Source organism: Plecotus auritus, assembly GCF_963455305.1.
Source record: "Plecotus auritus genome assembly, chromosome: 3".
Classification (NCBI taxonomy): domain Eukaryota; kingdom Metazoa; phylum Chordata; class Mammalia; order Chiroptera; family Vespertilionidae; genus Plecotus; species Plecotus auritus.
In genome coordinates this window covers 163271431-163286759 of record NC_137772.1, presented here as the reverse complement: position 1 = coordinate 163286759, position 15329 = coordinate 163271431, and the positions used below count along the sequence as shown (strand labels likewise).

At 36.3% G+C, this 15329-nt stretch overlaps 1 protein-coding gene across 1 annotated transcript in view; it reads left to right on the top strand.

Annotated features, from left to right (window-relative positions):
- Nucleotides 1-11897, top strand: part of TBK1 (TANK binding kinase 1) — a 47177-nt gene extending 35280 nt beyond the window's left edge. Inside the window, exons 14-21 of the mRNA XM_080662479.1 lie at nucleotides 5718-5839; nucleotides 5937-6013; nucleotides 7741-7780; nucleotides 8261-8362; nucleotides 8490-8586; nucleotides 9187-9293; nucleotides 9524-9595; nucleotides 10607-11897. Of these exons, the coding sequence (XP_080518605.1) occupies nucleotides 5718-5839; nucleotides 5937-6013; nucleotides 7741-7780; nucleotides 8261-8362; nucleotides 8490-8586; nucleotides 9187-9293; nucleotides 9524-9595; nucleotides 10607-10658 (669 nt within the window). The 3' untranslated portion in view covers nucleotides 10659-11897. The remainder of the gene's footprint in view (nucleotides 1-5717; nucleotides 5840-5936; nucleotides 6014-7740; nucleotides 7781-8260; nucleotides 8363-8489; nucleotides 8587-9186; nucleotides 9294-9523; nucleotides 9596-10606) is intronic.
- Nucleotides 11898-15329: the final 3432 nt, after the last annotated feature.

Sequence of the window (15329 nt, the reverse complement as noted above, 5' to 3'; positions counted from 1 at the left end):
TTGTTTGTTTTTTTCCTTCAGTTTTATATCTAGGACAGTGATTTTGAAAATATGAGTCATGAACAACTAGTAGGTTGTAACGTTAAGTGTGTTGCAGTCAGTTAAGTATGTTTTTAAATGGAATGGAATAGAAAGTGTTAGCATGCATCACATATGATAAGGAAATTACTGTTCCAGGAAACTCAGTTCAGTTATATATATACACATTTAAGTGATACAGAGTTAAAATAAAGTGAATGTCATGGTCAAAAAAGTTTTTTTAAATGATATAGAATAAAGCAAATAAAAGTCAAGAAACAAATTGTCTTCCCCAATATTTGCTTGTTTTTTAATATAGGCAGTTATATTGTGTTTTTTGTTCTTTTTCTGCTTTTGTCTTAGAACTTTATTTACTAGCTCATAGTCCTAATGGATACTTATTTCTAGTGCAGGCATCATTTGAGCACTTTGAATTGAAGTTGTATGTTTTCTTTTAGGGAGCCCAAGTGTTTCTCACTTGTATGACGTTTTTGTGAAGATTTAGATTTCCTATGAGAATTGGAGCATGGATGATTAATAGCTTAAGGTCACTGAGTCTTATGAAATTAGGGCTTTAACTTCAGGCCAGTTACTTGTCACTATGTTGAATTGTTTTTTCTCATAACTTATTTGTTTTAGATCTTCTAATGGAGATCTTAAAATTTTTTCCTACTGGAAAACAAAATTTTTAAATAAAATGTATATGTAGAAATGATAACATATATGTTCCCCACCCAAAAATGATTATTAAAAGTTCTGTTTAGTGTCCTGCAGCAGTGGTTCTCAGAGTAGGTCCTGGACCAACAGCCCCAGCCTCACATAGGAACTTGTTAGAAATGTATATTTTGGGGCCCCACCTATTGAATCAGAAACTGATGGTAGGGCCCAGAAATCCAGTATTTGAGTTGTTGGAGTTTTTCTTTAAATACTTCTTTATTTTTTAATTACAGTTGACATATAATATTATATTAGTTTTAAGTGTACAACCCAGTGATTAGACATTATATAACTTACTAAGTAATCTTTCCAATGTATTTTGTGCCCAACTGATACCATATATAGTTACTACGATATTATTGACTCTACTCCCTATGCTGTACTTTACATCCCTGTAACTGTTCTGTAACTACCAATTTGTACTTCTAAATCCCATCACCTTTTTCATCCAACCTCTAACCCCTGCTTTGATCTGGCAACCCCCTTCGATGCTCACCATATCTATAAATCTGTTTCTGTTCTGCTTTTTTGTTTTTTTAGAGTCATTTGTTGATAGATATGTATTTATTGCTATTTTATTGTTCATATTTATATATTTCCCCCCATCTGCTTCTTAAAGAAGATCCTTTAACATTTCATGTAATACTGGTTTGGTAGCAATGAACTCCTTTACCTTTTTCTTATCTTGGAAGTCCTTTATATGTTCTTCAATTTTAAATGAAAGCTTTGCTGGGTATAATAATCTTGGTTGTAGGTCCTTGCTTTTCATCAATTTTAAAATCTTTACCAGTCCCTTCTGACCTACAAAGTTTCTGTTGAGAAATCAGCTGACAGTCTTATGGAAGCTCTCTTGTAAGTAACTAACTGCTTTTCTCTTACTATTTTAAAATTCTCTCCTTGTTTTTAACTTTTTGCGTTTTAATTATGATGTGCCTTGGTGTGGGCCTCTGGGTTCATCTTGTTTGGGACTCTCTGTACTTCCTGGACCTATATGTCTATTTCCTTCACCAGGTTAGGGAAGTTTTCTTTTTTTCTTTTTTTAATATATTTTTTATTATTGATTTCAGAGAGGAAGATAGAGGGAGAGAGAAATAGAAACATCAATGATGAGAGAGAACCATTGATCGGCTGCCTCCTGCACACCCCGCACAGGGGTTCAAGCCTGCAACCCAGATATATGTCCCTGACCAGAATTGAACCCAGGACCTTTCAGTCTATAGGTCAACGCTCTATCCACTGAGCCAAACCAGCTTGGGCTACATGGGTTTTCAATTCCTTGCTCTCTTTCTTCTCCTTTTGGTTCTCCCATGATGAGAATGCGAGTACACTTGAAGTTGTCTTGGAGGCTCCTTATACTATCCTTGTTTTTTTTTTCCAATTCTTTTTTCTATTTGCTGTGCTGATTGTGCTTTTTTTTTTAAAAAAAAAAAAATATTTTATTGATTTTTTGCAGAGAGGAAGGGAGAGGGAGAGAGAGTTAAAAACATCGATGAGAGAGAAACATTGATCAGCTGCCTCCTGCACGTCCCCTACTGGGAATGTGCCCGCAACCAAGGTACATGCCCTTGACCGGAATCGAACCCAGGACCCTTCAGTCTGCAGGCCGACGCTCTATCCACTGAGCCAAACCAGTTAGGGCTGATTGTACTTTTTTATCTTCCAAATCTCTTGTTGGATCTACTCCACTGTTGATTCCCTAAAATGTATTCTTTATTTCTGACTAGTTATTTTTTTATGTTTTCCAGTTACATTTTTATGTTTCCTGTGTCTTTTTGTTGAAATTCTTCCTAAATTCATTGAGCATCCTTACAACCAGTGTTTTGAGTTTTGCATCTAGTAGATTGCTTATCTCCATTTAGTTTAGTTCCTTTTCCAGGGTTTTGTTGTATTCCTTCATTTAGACATATTTCTTTGTCTCCTCATTTTGGCAGCCTCTCTGTGTTTGTTTTTATGTACTGGCAGTCCTCAGGTTATGTCGGACTCGACATACGTCATTTTGTGGTTACGTTGCCATCTCCCATTTATTTATAATAAAAAAAAAAGTTCCATCATTTCAACGAATGTACATACTGTATGTGCTTTAGGGTTTTTATTATTTATTTACCACAAGTAAAGATCAGGAATTGTTATCTTTCTTTTAAATTTGTTTTATGGTTTCACTTCATTACTGCTGTGTATGTGCTCCATGTGAATGATGTAGGTGCTTATGTAGGTGGGTTCCGACTTACGGCGAAAATCGCGTTACGTTGCGCTGTAGGAACGGATCTCCGACGTAACCCGAGAACCTACTGTATTAGATAGAGCTGCTAAGTCTCATGGACTTGGTAGAGTGTCCTATGTAGTAGGTATTCTGTAGGATCCAGAGGCACAGCCTCCCTGTTCACCCAAGCTGGGAACTCTAAGTGTACCCCTCTTCCCCACTGTTTTCTGTGTACACCCTCCTGTTGTAGTTGAACCTTGATTGCTGTTGGTACATCAATGGGAGGGATTTACTCCTAGGCCGATCAACTACAAGGACTGGCTGTAACCACTATGAAGGATCGTCCACCCCATGGAGGAGGGCTTACTTCATCAGGGTTCTTGTGCCCACTGAGTCTGTTGATTTTGGAGGTGGTTGGGTGATTCTTCAACATGGTCTGCTGGCTCTGGGGCCTCCCAGGAGGTTCAGGCCCAAGTCAGCTATGGCTTGTGTTTTGCCCAGAGCCACCCAGCATGAGTTACAAAGCAATCTGAAAATGGCTTCTACTTGTGCTGGGCTTGGAGGTACACAGGAGAGGCCAAGCTGTGGACCAAGGCTGGCTACTGCTAGTGCCAGCCCTGAGGCCACATAGCACGAGGTACAGGGAACACAAGGCCAGATGCTGCTTGTATGAGAGATTTTAGGAAAGTCTGAAGCATGAGCCAAAACAGGCTGTTTGTATGGAAAAGCCACTGGTGGCTTGGGTGAACCTGCAAGCTAGGTCGGGCATCTCAGGGAATCTCCAGGGTGGGGTGAACAGTGTTAGCCAGGTTAATGGAGACTCAGATGCGTCTGCCTGCTGGCTCTGTTGGGGGAAGGCTTAGGAAAGGAACAATGGCCTCTGCCAACACTTTTGTCTGGGAGAAATCTACTTCTCCAGTTCTTGTCCTGATGCCAGACAATTCAGTTTCTCCTCCTATGTCCCTGGTGCCTTTGGAGCTACTGTCCCAGCGCTGGAGCTCAGAGGGTGTGAGTCCAGGTAAGTCCATGCATGGGCCCTTTAAAAGGGACATCTGTGACTCCAGTAGCCCTCCATCTCACTCAGCCACAATCCCCCCTGGATTTTACAGCCAGAAGTTATGAGACTTCTCTTCCTGGCACTGGAATCCTGGACTGGGGGCCTGGTGTGGGGCTGGGACCCCTCGCTCATCAAGGCGGACCTCTGCATCTGAGATTTCCCTCCTGATTTTTATCTGTCCCCACGTGGGTGTGGAGCCAGCTTGTTCCATGTCTCCGCCCCTCCTACCAGTCTCCATTTGACATCTTTAATTCCATAGTTGTAGGACTTCCATTCAGCCATATTTGAGGCATTCTATAGTTTAGTTGTATTTTTATGTGGTTGTAAGAGAAATCGTACCACATTTACCTATGCCACCATCTTAACTGGAAGCGCCAGCAATCCATGTTTTAACAAGCCCTCCAGAAGATTTGGATGCTGCTAAAGTTTGACAAGCACTATTTTAGCTCTCTCTTTTTATATATTATTAAATGATCATTACCCTGTGAGCAGATAATTGTTATTTTTATTTTTTGTATAATACTATTAAAAAGCATTTTCCAGTTGTTTTGTTTTTGTGTGTTTTTTTGTAAAACTATCTTTTTATAAACATAATATTGTAGCCAATTAATTTATTATTTTTAGACATAATATTATAGCCAATGGATTTATTATTGTTATTATTATCTCCCTAGTGTTGGTTTTTTTAGGTTGCTTGTCATTTTCACACTTCTGGGTAATGCTGTAAAAAGAAATAACTTTATCCATAAACTACTTTCCATATTTTGGAAGTATAAGGTACTTAAAGCATACTAGTATACTTAACATATTCTTAACATTAATGTTAAAGAAGACATAAAGCATGGAAAGCAAGACATATATTTGACCATAAAACTTAAGATTTCTATATGTTAAAAAAATGTTAAAAAGCAAATTGAGAAAATATGATAAAGGTTTTTTAAATTGATTAGGAAAACATTAAATCTGCAGTTAAAAGACAAAGAACATTTAGAAATGATTTTAAAGATCAGTAGACCTAATGAAACTCTTGGAAAAAGGTGTTTACAATAATAACAGCAAAATGTATATATAACAGTAAGGTACTATTTTTGTCTTTCAAATTAGTCAGGCTTGATCGGAGTTTTTGGTTCAACAGGTGGGGCCCCAAAGTGTGCATTTGTAGCATGTTCCTATGTGAGCTGAGGCTGCTGGTCCAGTGCTGACAAGAGTGCAGTAGAAAGGGCATGATTGTTGCTAGTGGCAGTGTAAACCACCAATGAAAACTTTATTTGAAAAGTAGTAGTATGTATCAGAATCCTTAGTAGTTAGATATGTTTATTCTTTAAGTCTGGCCTTTATCCTTTCTTTAAAAGTTTTACAAATGCTTAGTTCTGTGGTAGGTAAATGATAAATACTAAGCTTAAAATGAACAGGATCTTAAATGAGATTTCTTTTCATTTTCTGTTTTAATAGGAATTATATATTTTTTGGCATCTGAACATATAGGGCACAGTCTTGGCTACCTACATTTTATCCTTGGGGCTTAATTATGGGATAGAGTATTAACCATATTTTACAGATAAAGAAACAAGCTTAATTGAATGATTAAATGTATTTGTATATTCTGACTTTGAGTTTAAATAATCCATAAAGAAATATGAGTAAGACTTTAGACTCCATTGGCACTGTGATTATCATTTCTGATTTTTTTGGTACTCTGGATCTGAACCCATTGATTTTATTTAGCTTTCCAGTTCTCGGGGAACAATAGAAACCAATCTTCAGGATATCGAAAGCAAGTTATCTCCAGGTGGATTGCTGTCAGATACATGGGCCCATCAAGAAGGCACTCATCCAAAAGATAGACAGTAGGTTATAACTTTATTGGTAGTTTCCTCTCTTATTAATAATGTACTTTTTCACATCGAATCAGTTAATTTATTTGGGTTTTTCTTCCTTAAATAGTGTAGAAAAGCTACAAGTCCTGTTAAATTGGATCACAGAGATTTACTATCAATTCAAAAAAGACAAAGCAGAACGTAGTAAGTAAAATTTGCCATTTGTTAATCTAATAAAATCAGCCCTACTAGTTGTAATTCAGCTTATAGTGAAGAACAAATTTAGTATATTTATAAGGGTGGCTGCTTAAGTTATTTTTCAGAGATTTGATTTTGTCAGAAATTAAATGTACTAAAATGAATTTTAAAACCAACCTTTTGGATATTTCAAACCAGGGGTCATGAACTCCACAACCTCTAGAGCAGCCGTGGGCAAACTATGGCCCGCGGGCCAGATCCGGCCCATTCAGCTGTTCTATCTGGCCCACGGAGCCAAAAGAGCGGAGGTTTCTCTTGCTCTCCCCTCCGCTCCTTCACCAGCAGCAGTGTTAACATGGCAACGTCGGGAAACACGGCCGCAGCTCCTTCTTCTGAGTGGGCGGATTTATATCCGCCCATTCAGTAGAAGGAACAACCTCTCAATCTTCCAGAGGCTCCTTATAATGCCCGCGGACGCGTCCCCCGACATCACCCTGGGAATGCGTAGACACCTTATCGTGGTGATGTAGGGAGACACGCCCCTGGAGAGCACAGTATCAGAGCATTAGCTAAAAAGGAGACCAACAACACTGTTCCCACTGAAGTTGATGTTTTAAAGACCAAAAACCTTTCAACCCAGTCTACATTGCCATCTACATCTATGTCCCGGGCATAATTTGGAAGTTGCACTAAAGAAAATGTTTCATTTACTGTTTACACATTTTGTTCTTTTCTATTTGTTTTAGTTTTAAATTATTTTATTATATTTAAGTTTAATTTGAAAGGCTTTTGTACCTTTCCTTTGTTAGGCAATTTTATTTTGCTTTTGCCATCTTCAATATAAGGTATGTTATTGTGCTATGATTCCTCCATTTTTTGAAGTTTCAAATTATAATAATTAGTGTTTACATTCTTCTTGTTAAAATGTTTGAAATGAATAAAACTATTGAAATAAAAAAAAAAAAGACCGTACCCTTTTATGTAATGATGTTTACTTTGAATTTATATTAGTTCACACAAACACTCTATCCATGCTTTTGTTCCGGCCCTCCGGTCCAGTTTAAGAACCCATTGTGGCCCTAACTGGTTTGGCTCAGTAGATAGAGCGTCGACCTGCAGACTGAGGGGTCCCGGGTTCGATTCCGGTCAAGGGCATGTACCTTGGTTGCGGGCACATCCCCAGTGGGAGGTGTGCAGGAGGCAGCTGATCGATGTTTCTCTCCCATCGATGTTTCTAACTCTCTATCCCTCTCCCTTCCTCTCTGTAAAAAATCAATAAAATATATTTTAAAAGAAAAAAAAGAACCCATTGTGGCCCTTGAGTCAAAAAGTTTGCCCACCCCTGCTCTAGAGGCTGGCACATAGCAGGAATAAAATTGGCCAGTGGAGACTGAGGAGAACTGGAGAGGAGACACGCCCATCCAAAGGGGAGAGTCACTATTTAAATTCACCTGATTTATTGCCCAATCTCTCTATGTCTCAAAAAGAGCTAGGAAAACGGGTTTTATTTGAAATATCCTGTTTTTAAATGTTGGCAGCTAATATTTCTTTTTAATGTTAACACCTTACAGACCAAATGAAAGCACTTGTGGCCTGTATCTAACTCATGGGTCACAAGCTAGTGACACCTGCTTTAAACTCTTAGATTTTTTAAAGTAATCTCAAAGAAAAAAATACTGTGTGTGATTTTATGATTGTACATTTACAAAAGTAATATATTTTTTTACTTTTAGGATTAGCTTATAATGAAGAACAGATCCACAAATTTGATAAGTAAGTGTCCAGATTATGTTTAATAATTATTTTTTATGTTATTAATGTAATTCTTCTTAAAGTTTAAATTAATTACAATTTAAAATATGTTTTAATCTTGGCTCTACACAATTATTACTGTGTGCACATATTTGAGGCTCATTTATCTAGCTCCAGATTGAGAGGATACTGAGGTGGGAGAAAGGGGCAGGTTTCTCCTGCCTCAAGTGCTTCTATTGCATAAGGGCAGATAATGGAGAACATAGGCGAGTACAGACTTAACTACCTTCTTAACCTTAATTGAATAAATATTTTTTTACCATTCTCCCTTCTCATTCTCCTCCTCTTGCTGCTATAATGTCTGTTAGAAACATTTGGCCTTCGTAAATATTCTAAAGTCAAAACTTTCAGGAAACAAATTTTACATATTGGAAAATTTTTAAATATTGGAAATAGAAACAGTGATATTGGCTTAAGCCTCTGATTATTTCTAAATTCTAGGCAAAAACTGTATTACCATGCAACAAAAGCAATGACCCACTTCACAGATGAATGTGTTAAAAAGTACGAGACATTTTTGGATAAGTCAGAAGAATGGATGAGGTAGGTAAACTATTTGGGGGCAATGAGTGGTTGATTGTATAATACACATTTTAATGTATATTGTATATTTTAAGTAGGAATAATATTTCATTAGATTGCTTATTAATTGATTCTTTTTGGTTTTCAGAAAGATGCTTCATCTTAAGAAGCAGTTGTTATCCCTAACTAATCAGTGTTTAGATATTGAAGAAGAAATATCAAAGTATCAAGACTATACTAATGAGGTACAGCTATCAAAGTATTTAGGGGGAAAAGTACATTTTTCCTACTAGACAAAATGGAAGTAAATTCTTTTTTGTTTACATTTTATTATGAATGAGAAGGGAGAAATAGCACATAATATGCATGGATCAGCTCTACTTGCCTGTTTGTGGGATATAGAGATATATATTTTTTAATCCTCTCATGAGGATATGTTTTTATTGATCTTTAGAGAGAGAGAGAGAGAAGCTTCAACATGAGAGAGAAACATTGATCGTTTGCCTCCAATAAGGCACCCTGATCAGGGATTGAACCCGCCACCTTTTGGTTTACGGGATGACACTCCAACCAACTAACCCACTGAGCTAGGTCTGTGGTATATATTTTGAGCCAAGTTTTAAGAACTTAGATGTTTTACAGTTGAAAACATCTGGTAGACTATTATTTTATCATCCATAACAAAAGATTTTTAAAAAGAGTATTAATTTAAGTATTATATCACCGATGCTTTTGTAATTAAAATGTAAAACTATAAATGGCTTATTAAAGCCTGTAATATTTGATCTAAGATCTGTAGTAAGTATTTTGTTCTGTGATTGATGTGGGATTTTTTTATGTTTTAGTTACAAGAAACTTTGCCTCAGAAAATGTTTGCAGCCTCCAGTGGAATCAAACATACCATGGCTCCAATTTATCCATGTTCTAACACATTAGTAGAAATGACTCTTGGGTAAGAAATTTATTATTTGATAACTATGATATTTCCATTTGTTTTTGTTTTCATTTGTGATCTTGATCTTCTATACTGAAATTTTTTATATTTGTTGTGAATATGTTTGTAAATATTATCTAGTGACTGGTTTAAGCTATAGAACTAAAACATAATATAAATACAATTCTAAAATATTTGCATACTTTTTTGGGCAGAGATGCTTATTTATCTTTATTTTGTATGTATAGTATGAAGAAATTAAAAGAAGAAATGGAAGGGGTGGTTAAAGAACTTGCTGAAAATAACCATATTTTAGAAAGGTGAGCTAATATAGGTATCATTCTGCCCTGTGATTTTATATGCAGTCAAGTACATACGTGTCTATACCTGTATCTCTCTGTCTTCCTATATTGATAGATTAGGCAGTGGGAAAGCGATATAAAATCAGGACCCTTATGTTTGGTGACTTCATGCCTTTTAATTTGTTTGGGATTGTTTAGATAAAACCATGTCAACTATGATTGATTCCATTTTCTAGAAGCACTGGTTAATAGAATTATTTATTTGCTTATTTGAATCAGTTTGTGGTAATTATTTTTACATACTGTTTTCTGATTAGAATTATTTTCAATTTTGGAATTAGAAATTATTTTTTGCATATTACTTTTTATAACATTTTCTCATTAGAATTATAATTTTCAATTTTGGAATCAGAGTTGCTTATAAGATGCCAGCACCATGATTGGTACTGGGTAACTGCAAATCTCCCTGTAAATGCAGTTTTTTGAGGAGTTGGGTGAAAATGTCTAAACTCCTGTTATCTAAAAGGTCAAATCTAAATTCATATTTGAGTTCAAAGAATATAATAGTCCACTCCCAGCCTACTCATCCAACTATATTTTTCACTAGTCCCCAAAATGACAATCTGTGCTTGCTTTGGCAGCACATATACCAAAACAGCAGTCTGATGCTTATTTAGCAGAGATGCTTTTTATCTTTATTTTGGTTCCATTCCTTACTGTCCCTTTAGTATGTCACACTTACTCTCAACTCCACATCTTTGCTTATGAATCCCACCACACCAAAAAGAAATTCTTCCTAATGCTTTCTGGATTACCTCACTCTGTTTTCTCTTAAAAAGTTCTTCCCAAGCCACTGAATTGTGTTTTTCACATATTTATAATAATACCACTGTGTTTCAGTAAGAAATAGAGCAGTTCACAGTTGCTCAAACTCTTTATTCCCCTGAAAAGTATTCTGTAGTCTGCTTTAAAATGTTAGGGGCCAAATAAATGAATCTTTTGATGATGCCTTTTTTCTTCTGTTTTTAGATTTGGCTCTTTAACCATGGATGGTGGCCTTCGCAATGTTGACTGTCTTTAGCTTCCTAAGAAGTTTGAGAAAAGTTTCAGTTTGCACAAGAAAATAATGCTGAGGCATTAAACGAATGCTTCTATAAGTGGTCTCTTGTTTCTACAATTCAGCATTTGATGTGGTCATGTAAATATGTATAATATTGTAAATACATAAAAAAATATATATAAATTTTTGGCTGCTGTTAAGATGTAATTTTATCTTTTAACATTTATAATTATATGAGGGCATTTGACCTCAATGAGCACTAGAAGAAAGCCATGACAGCTGTGTTGAGATATTGATCATCTACTCTTCTGTGTAAGGCTGGATCAGATATCTCTGACTGCCTACTGGAACATTTTTAAATGGAACCAAAATTGGCATCCTTACAAATCAGAAGACTGATGACACTTTTATAAGTGGTAGAATGGAGAGGTGGCTTCTATGGTGGGGAGCAGAACCGAACCACTGTTTTCACAAGGATCACAATTTTTTTTGAGAAGGATAAAGTGGCATTATTTTATTTTACAAGGTGCCCAGATCCTCGTTATCCTCATATCTTTTTACTTTCAGATAAATTATTGAGCAAAATTTTTAAGCAATTAAATTATTAAAAGCTATTCATTTTTATTTAGGCCATGAATTTAAAATTGTCGTAAATATTTTAGGATCATTTCAACTCTTTTAAGCTGTATATTTCTTCTTTAATTCTGCTTACTACTTCATGAAAAAAATCAATAAATTTCTCAGTTTTAATGTAAAGAATTTGTATTTTTTGTGTATAACAGTTTGAGAAACAAAAAATAGTATTTTTAAAGAAATATTATGGGTAGTGATGGTAAATTAGTCTCAGACTATTGGATGTAGGGATGGTTTTGTTTCTCTTCTAAACCCACTGACTCCAGTGTAGTTCTTTCATAAATTTATGCTGCACAAATCCTAAGGTGACATTCTCTGAAAAATCTACCCAGAGTTTTAAACTAAAGGATTATGCTCAGCAAGAAATGATTTTGTCCAACGAAGCTTTATGTGGTTTTCGTTTCCAATATATCAGATTATTGAAGTGTGATTACATACAATCTGTATGTTCGTGATAAAGATGTCATGTCCTAAGCCTATAGAGTAAATCTGACTGCCATGAACATTGGACAACTGAAAGTGGATTAGGATTTTATTTGAAATTTCAAATTGATTATTATTGTGGTAAGGAATTTTAAATGTCATATAAGAACATTATAGAAATAAATGCCTGGGTTGAGTGACTTTACTTATATGAACACAATTATCCCCTGTCAAATATACCCCTTTCTGAGAGTGGAGTGAAGGGGTGTTTAATCCCTCTTGATTTTAACTTTCAGTTTGACCATCTAACATGTATGCCTCTAATTGCATAATTTAAATGATCGTATCACTGAAAATTAGATAAAATTTTGCTTAGATTATGTGATCAGTTAATGTATTCACAGTTTTAGTTTTTATTTCAGTGCCTCTAGAAAAAAAAATCAATAAACCCTTGCGGTAAGGATTATATTTTCATAAATTGATTGGTAAGAACAGTTCTATTCCACATTAGTATTGATTAATACTTACTTCTTATTCCCCAGGTTAAAAAATCAAAATTCAACTAATACCTTACTTGCTTATTAATTCACGAATTGGGCAGCATCTCATCTAGCAAACAGAGAGATACTCTGAGGAATTACACAAAATGAAAAGTTTTTATAGAAAGGGGGTGGGGCAAGGAGTCATCAGTAAAAGAAAAATGAAGGTTATGTGAGGATAGTAATGAGGTCATGGTGATGACAGCTTCTCATTGGCTGAGCTGTGGTGCTTCTATTGGCGGGGCTTATTACTGGGCAAGAAGAAAACCTTCCTGCTGTGGTAGAACAGTAAATACCCTTCCTGTTTGAGGTAATTGATGAATAGTTGTCTGAGGGAAAATTGAGAGAAAATAAAGCAGTTTGAAGGTGAGGTTATATTAAAAGCCATGGCTATTTCTAAAATCCAATTTTCTGCCTATTCCTGGGGACTCTTGCTTCAGAGAAGTTTTCTACAGAGAGATGGAAATGTTTAGCTTTAAAAAAAAAAAGCCCTTATTTTCAATGAACCTTAATTTGCTTGTGGAATTAAAATACCTCAGAATAAACAAAAAAGAGTAAGTTAATCACATTGAGTTCCCCTTCCTTTTCCTAGAAAACTAGAAAGGTCAATGGACCTTATATTTCTTTTGTTCAGGTCAATTTATGTAGCATATTTTATTTTTAAAACATATTTTTATTGATTTCAGAGGAAGGGAGAGGGACAGAGAGATAGAATATCAATGATGACAGAGAATCATTGATCGGCTGCCTCCTGCAGGTGCCCTACTGGAGATCAAGCCTACAACCTGGGCATGTGCCCTGATCAGAAATCTAACCATGACCTCCTGGTTCATAGGTCGATGCTCAACCACGGAGCCACACAGGCCAGACTATGTAGCATATTTTAGTCAGGGATTGATGTGAGATTTTAAAGTACCTTAAATATGCTGCTGCATAAAGCTCTGCATTTTCTATCCAGTCTTGCCTTACTGGAATGTGAAAGGGTAAGTGGAGAAGGAATTATAGGGAGTAACGAACTCTCCCAACTCAGTGTCTAAAGCACCTTCTACAGAGTCCAGCTTTCACCTTTGTTCTCTGCAGGTGGGAGAAGTGTTGGACAAATGACCTAAACTAAGGTAAGCAAGTTCTTTTACTTCATAATGTTTCATCTTGCAACTGAATTAAAATTATAATTATGTTTCTTTGACACCCATGTAGCTCTGCATCTTACGTAAGTGCTTAGCATTTACCCCTTGTTAGAGATTATCAATCATAATCTGATGATGTGATAGGTGATCCAGCAGCCGATTCTCCTTTAATTAACACTGAAATGACTGATCTCTAATCACCAAGGGAGGTATCTAACAAATGTATTAAATGTAAGACCTAGTACATTTCAGTTATCTAGTTTTCCTGGAATTAATATTTTCTTTCACTCTTTTTTACTACCAAAATATGGGGAGTCCCTCTTTATATACATCATCCCTCAGATATAGAATAGCATAATTTGGGATGTTAGCGCTCCAAGAGAATTTAGAAAAATCATTTTCAATCCTTTCACTTTAAAAAAAATTTTTTTAATTTTATTGATTTTTTACAGAGAGGAAAGGAGAGGGATAGAGAGTTAGAAACATTGATGAGAGAGAAACATCGATCAGCTGCCTCCTGCACACCCCCTACTGGGGATGTGCCCACAACCAAGGTACATGCCCTTGACCAGAATCGAACCTCGGACCTTTCAGTCTGCAGGCCAACGCTCTATCCACTGAGCCAAACAGGTCAGGGCCAATCCTTTCACTTTAAAGATGAGTAAACTGTCTGTAAAAGGTTAAACCTTTTAACCTTCTAACACAATTACATGGGAAAAAAACAGAACTTTACTTTAAATCATCTAATTACTGGTCCAGTGCTTTTCTTTTTTTAACCATATCATAGTGCTATAGTGTGTAGATATCAGAGACGGTGAACATATAAACACTCCCTGTATACTTTACAGGTAGCCCTCGTCAGTGGATAATCTGTACCTATAAAGTTTGGTCATTTATTTTTCTAAAACAAAGCTTGCTAGTATTCTCATTAGTTTAGAGATTAATAGCCTATTTCCACCAATCTTTTTACTTATAATCTGATGAAATAGTCTTTTGTTGAGCTATTACCCCAATCTAATGAAATTATTGAAATATATACCTTATAAAATCATATTCCCCCTTTTATTCTCCAATGTTTAACAGTGTTTTGTATAGTGGGAAGTTAGTACCTATCTGTCTTAGGAATTGATTTATGAAGAAAGCCAGATGAGTTAGAAAATTGAGTTGATTCTTAGAAGTCTGCCTATTCCTGGGGATGCTTGCTCCAGTCTTCTGCATTGATTGGTGGATTGTGGCTACTTGCTAGTACAAAAGACAGCTCACACAGGTCATCTATTCAGCATTGAACTCGGTCACTCATCAATAACCTATAGTCATCTGTTGGTCACTACAGAAATAAACCAAGGTTTCCCTAAGAACCTCTATCCCAGTCAACCCACTTGAAAACAAATGATCTCAAGGCAAGACCAATGATCGATGTTTTACTAAAGTGAAGGCTCCCAAAGAGCTTTATCACCATGTGACTTAACACACTTTAGCTCACCGTCATTTCTCCTTCGTTTCCTCATCTCTGGACTCTTTTAATTGAGTCAGGGTTTTAGCCTCAGCTATCCATGAAAAATCCAGAGCTTGAGAGCCTTGTGGTCCAGTGGAAAGAGCACGGGACTTCAGCAAGGGACCTTGTTTCTGCTGTCAAGAGTTGTGTGACTGAGCAAGTCACTGAACCCCCTGACGAGTTTTCTCATCTGTAAGACATGGGGATTGGACTTGATCTTAAAGAACCCCTCCAGCTTGGTCAACGTCATGACACAAAGATACAATAACATACAGTAGCTGTATGGTTGTTGAAGAGAACAAAAAGGAACGTTTTTTTAAAATATCTTTTATTGACTTTTTACAGAGAGGAAGGGAGCGGGAGAGAGAGTTAGAAAGAGTCCACAACCAAGGTACATGCCCTTGACCGGAATTGAACCCAGGACCCTTGAGTCCGCAGGCAGACGCTTTATCCACTGAGCCAAACCGGCCAGGGC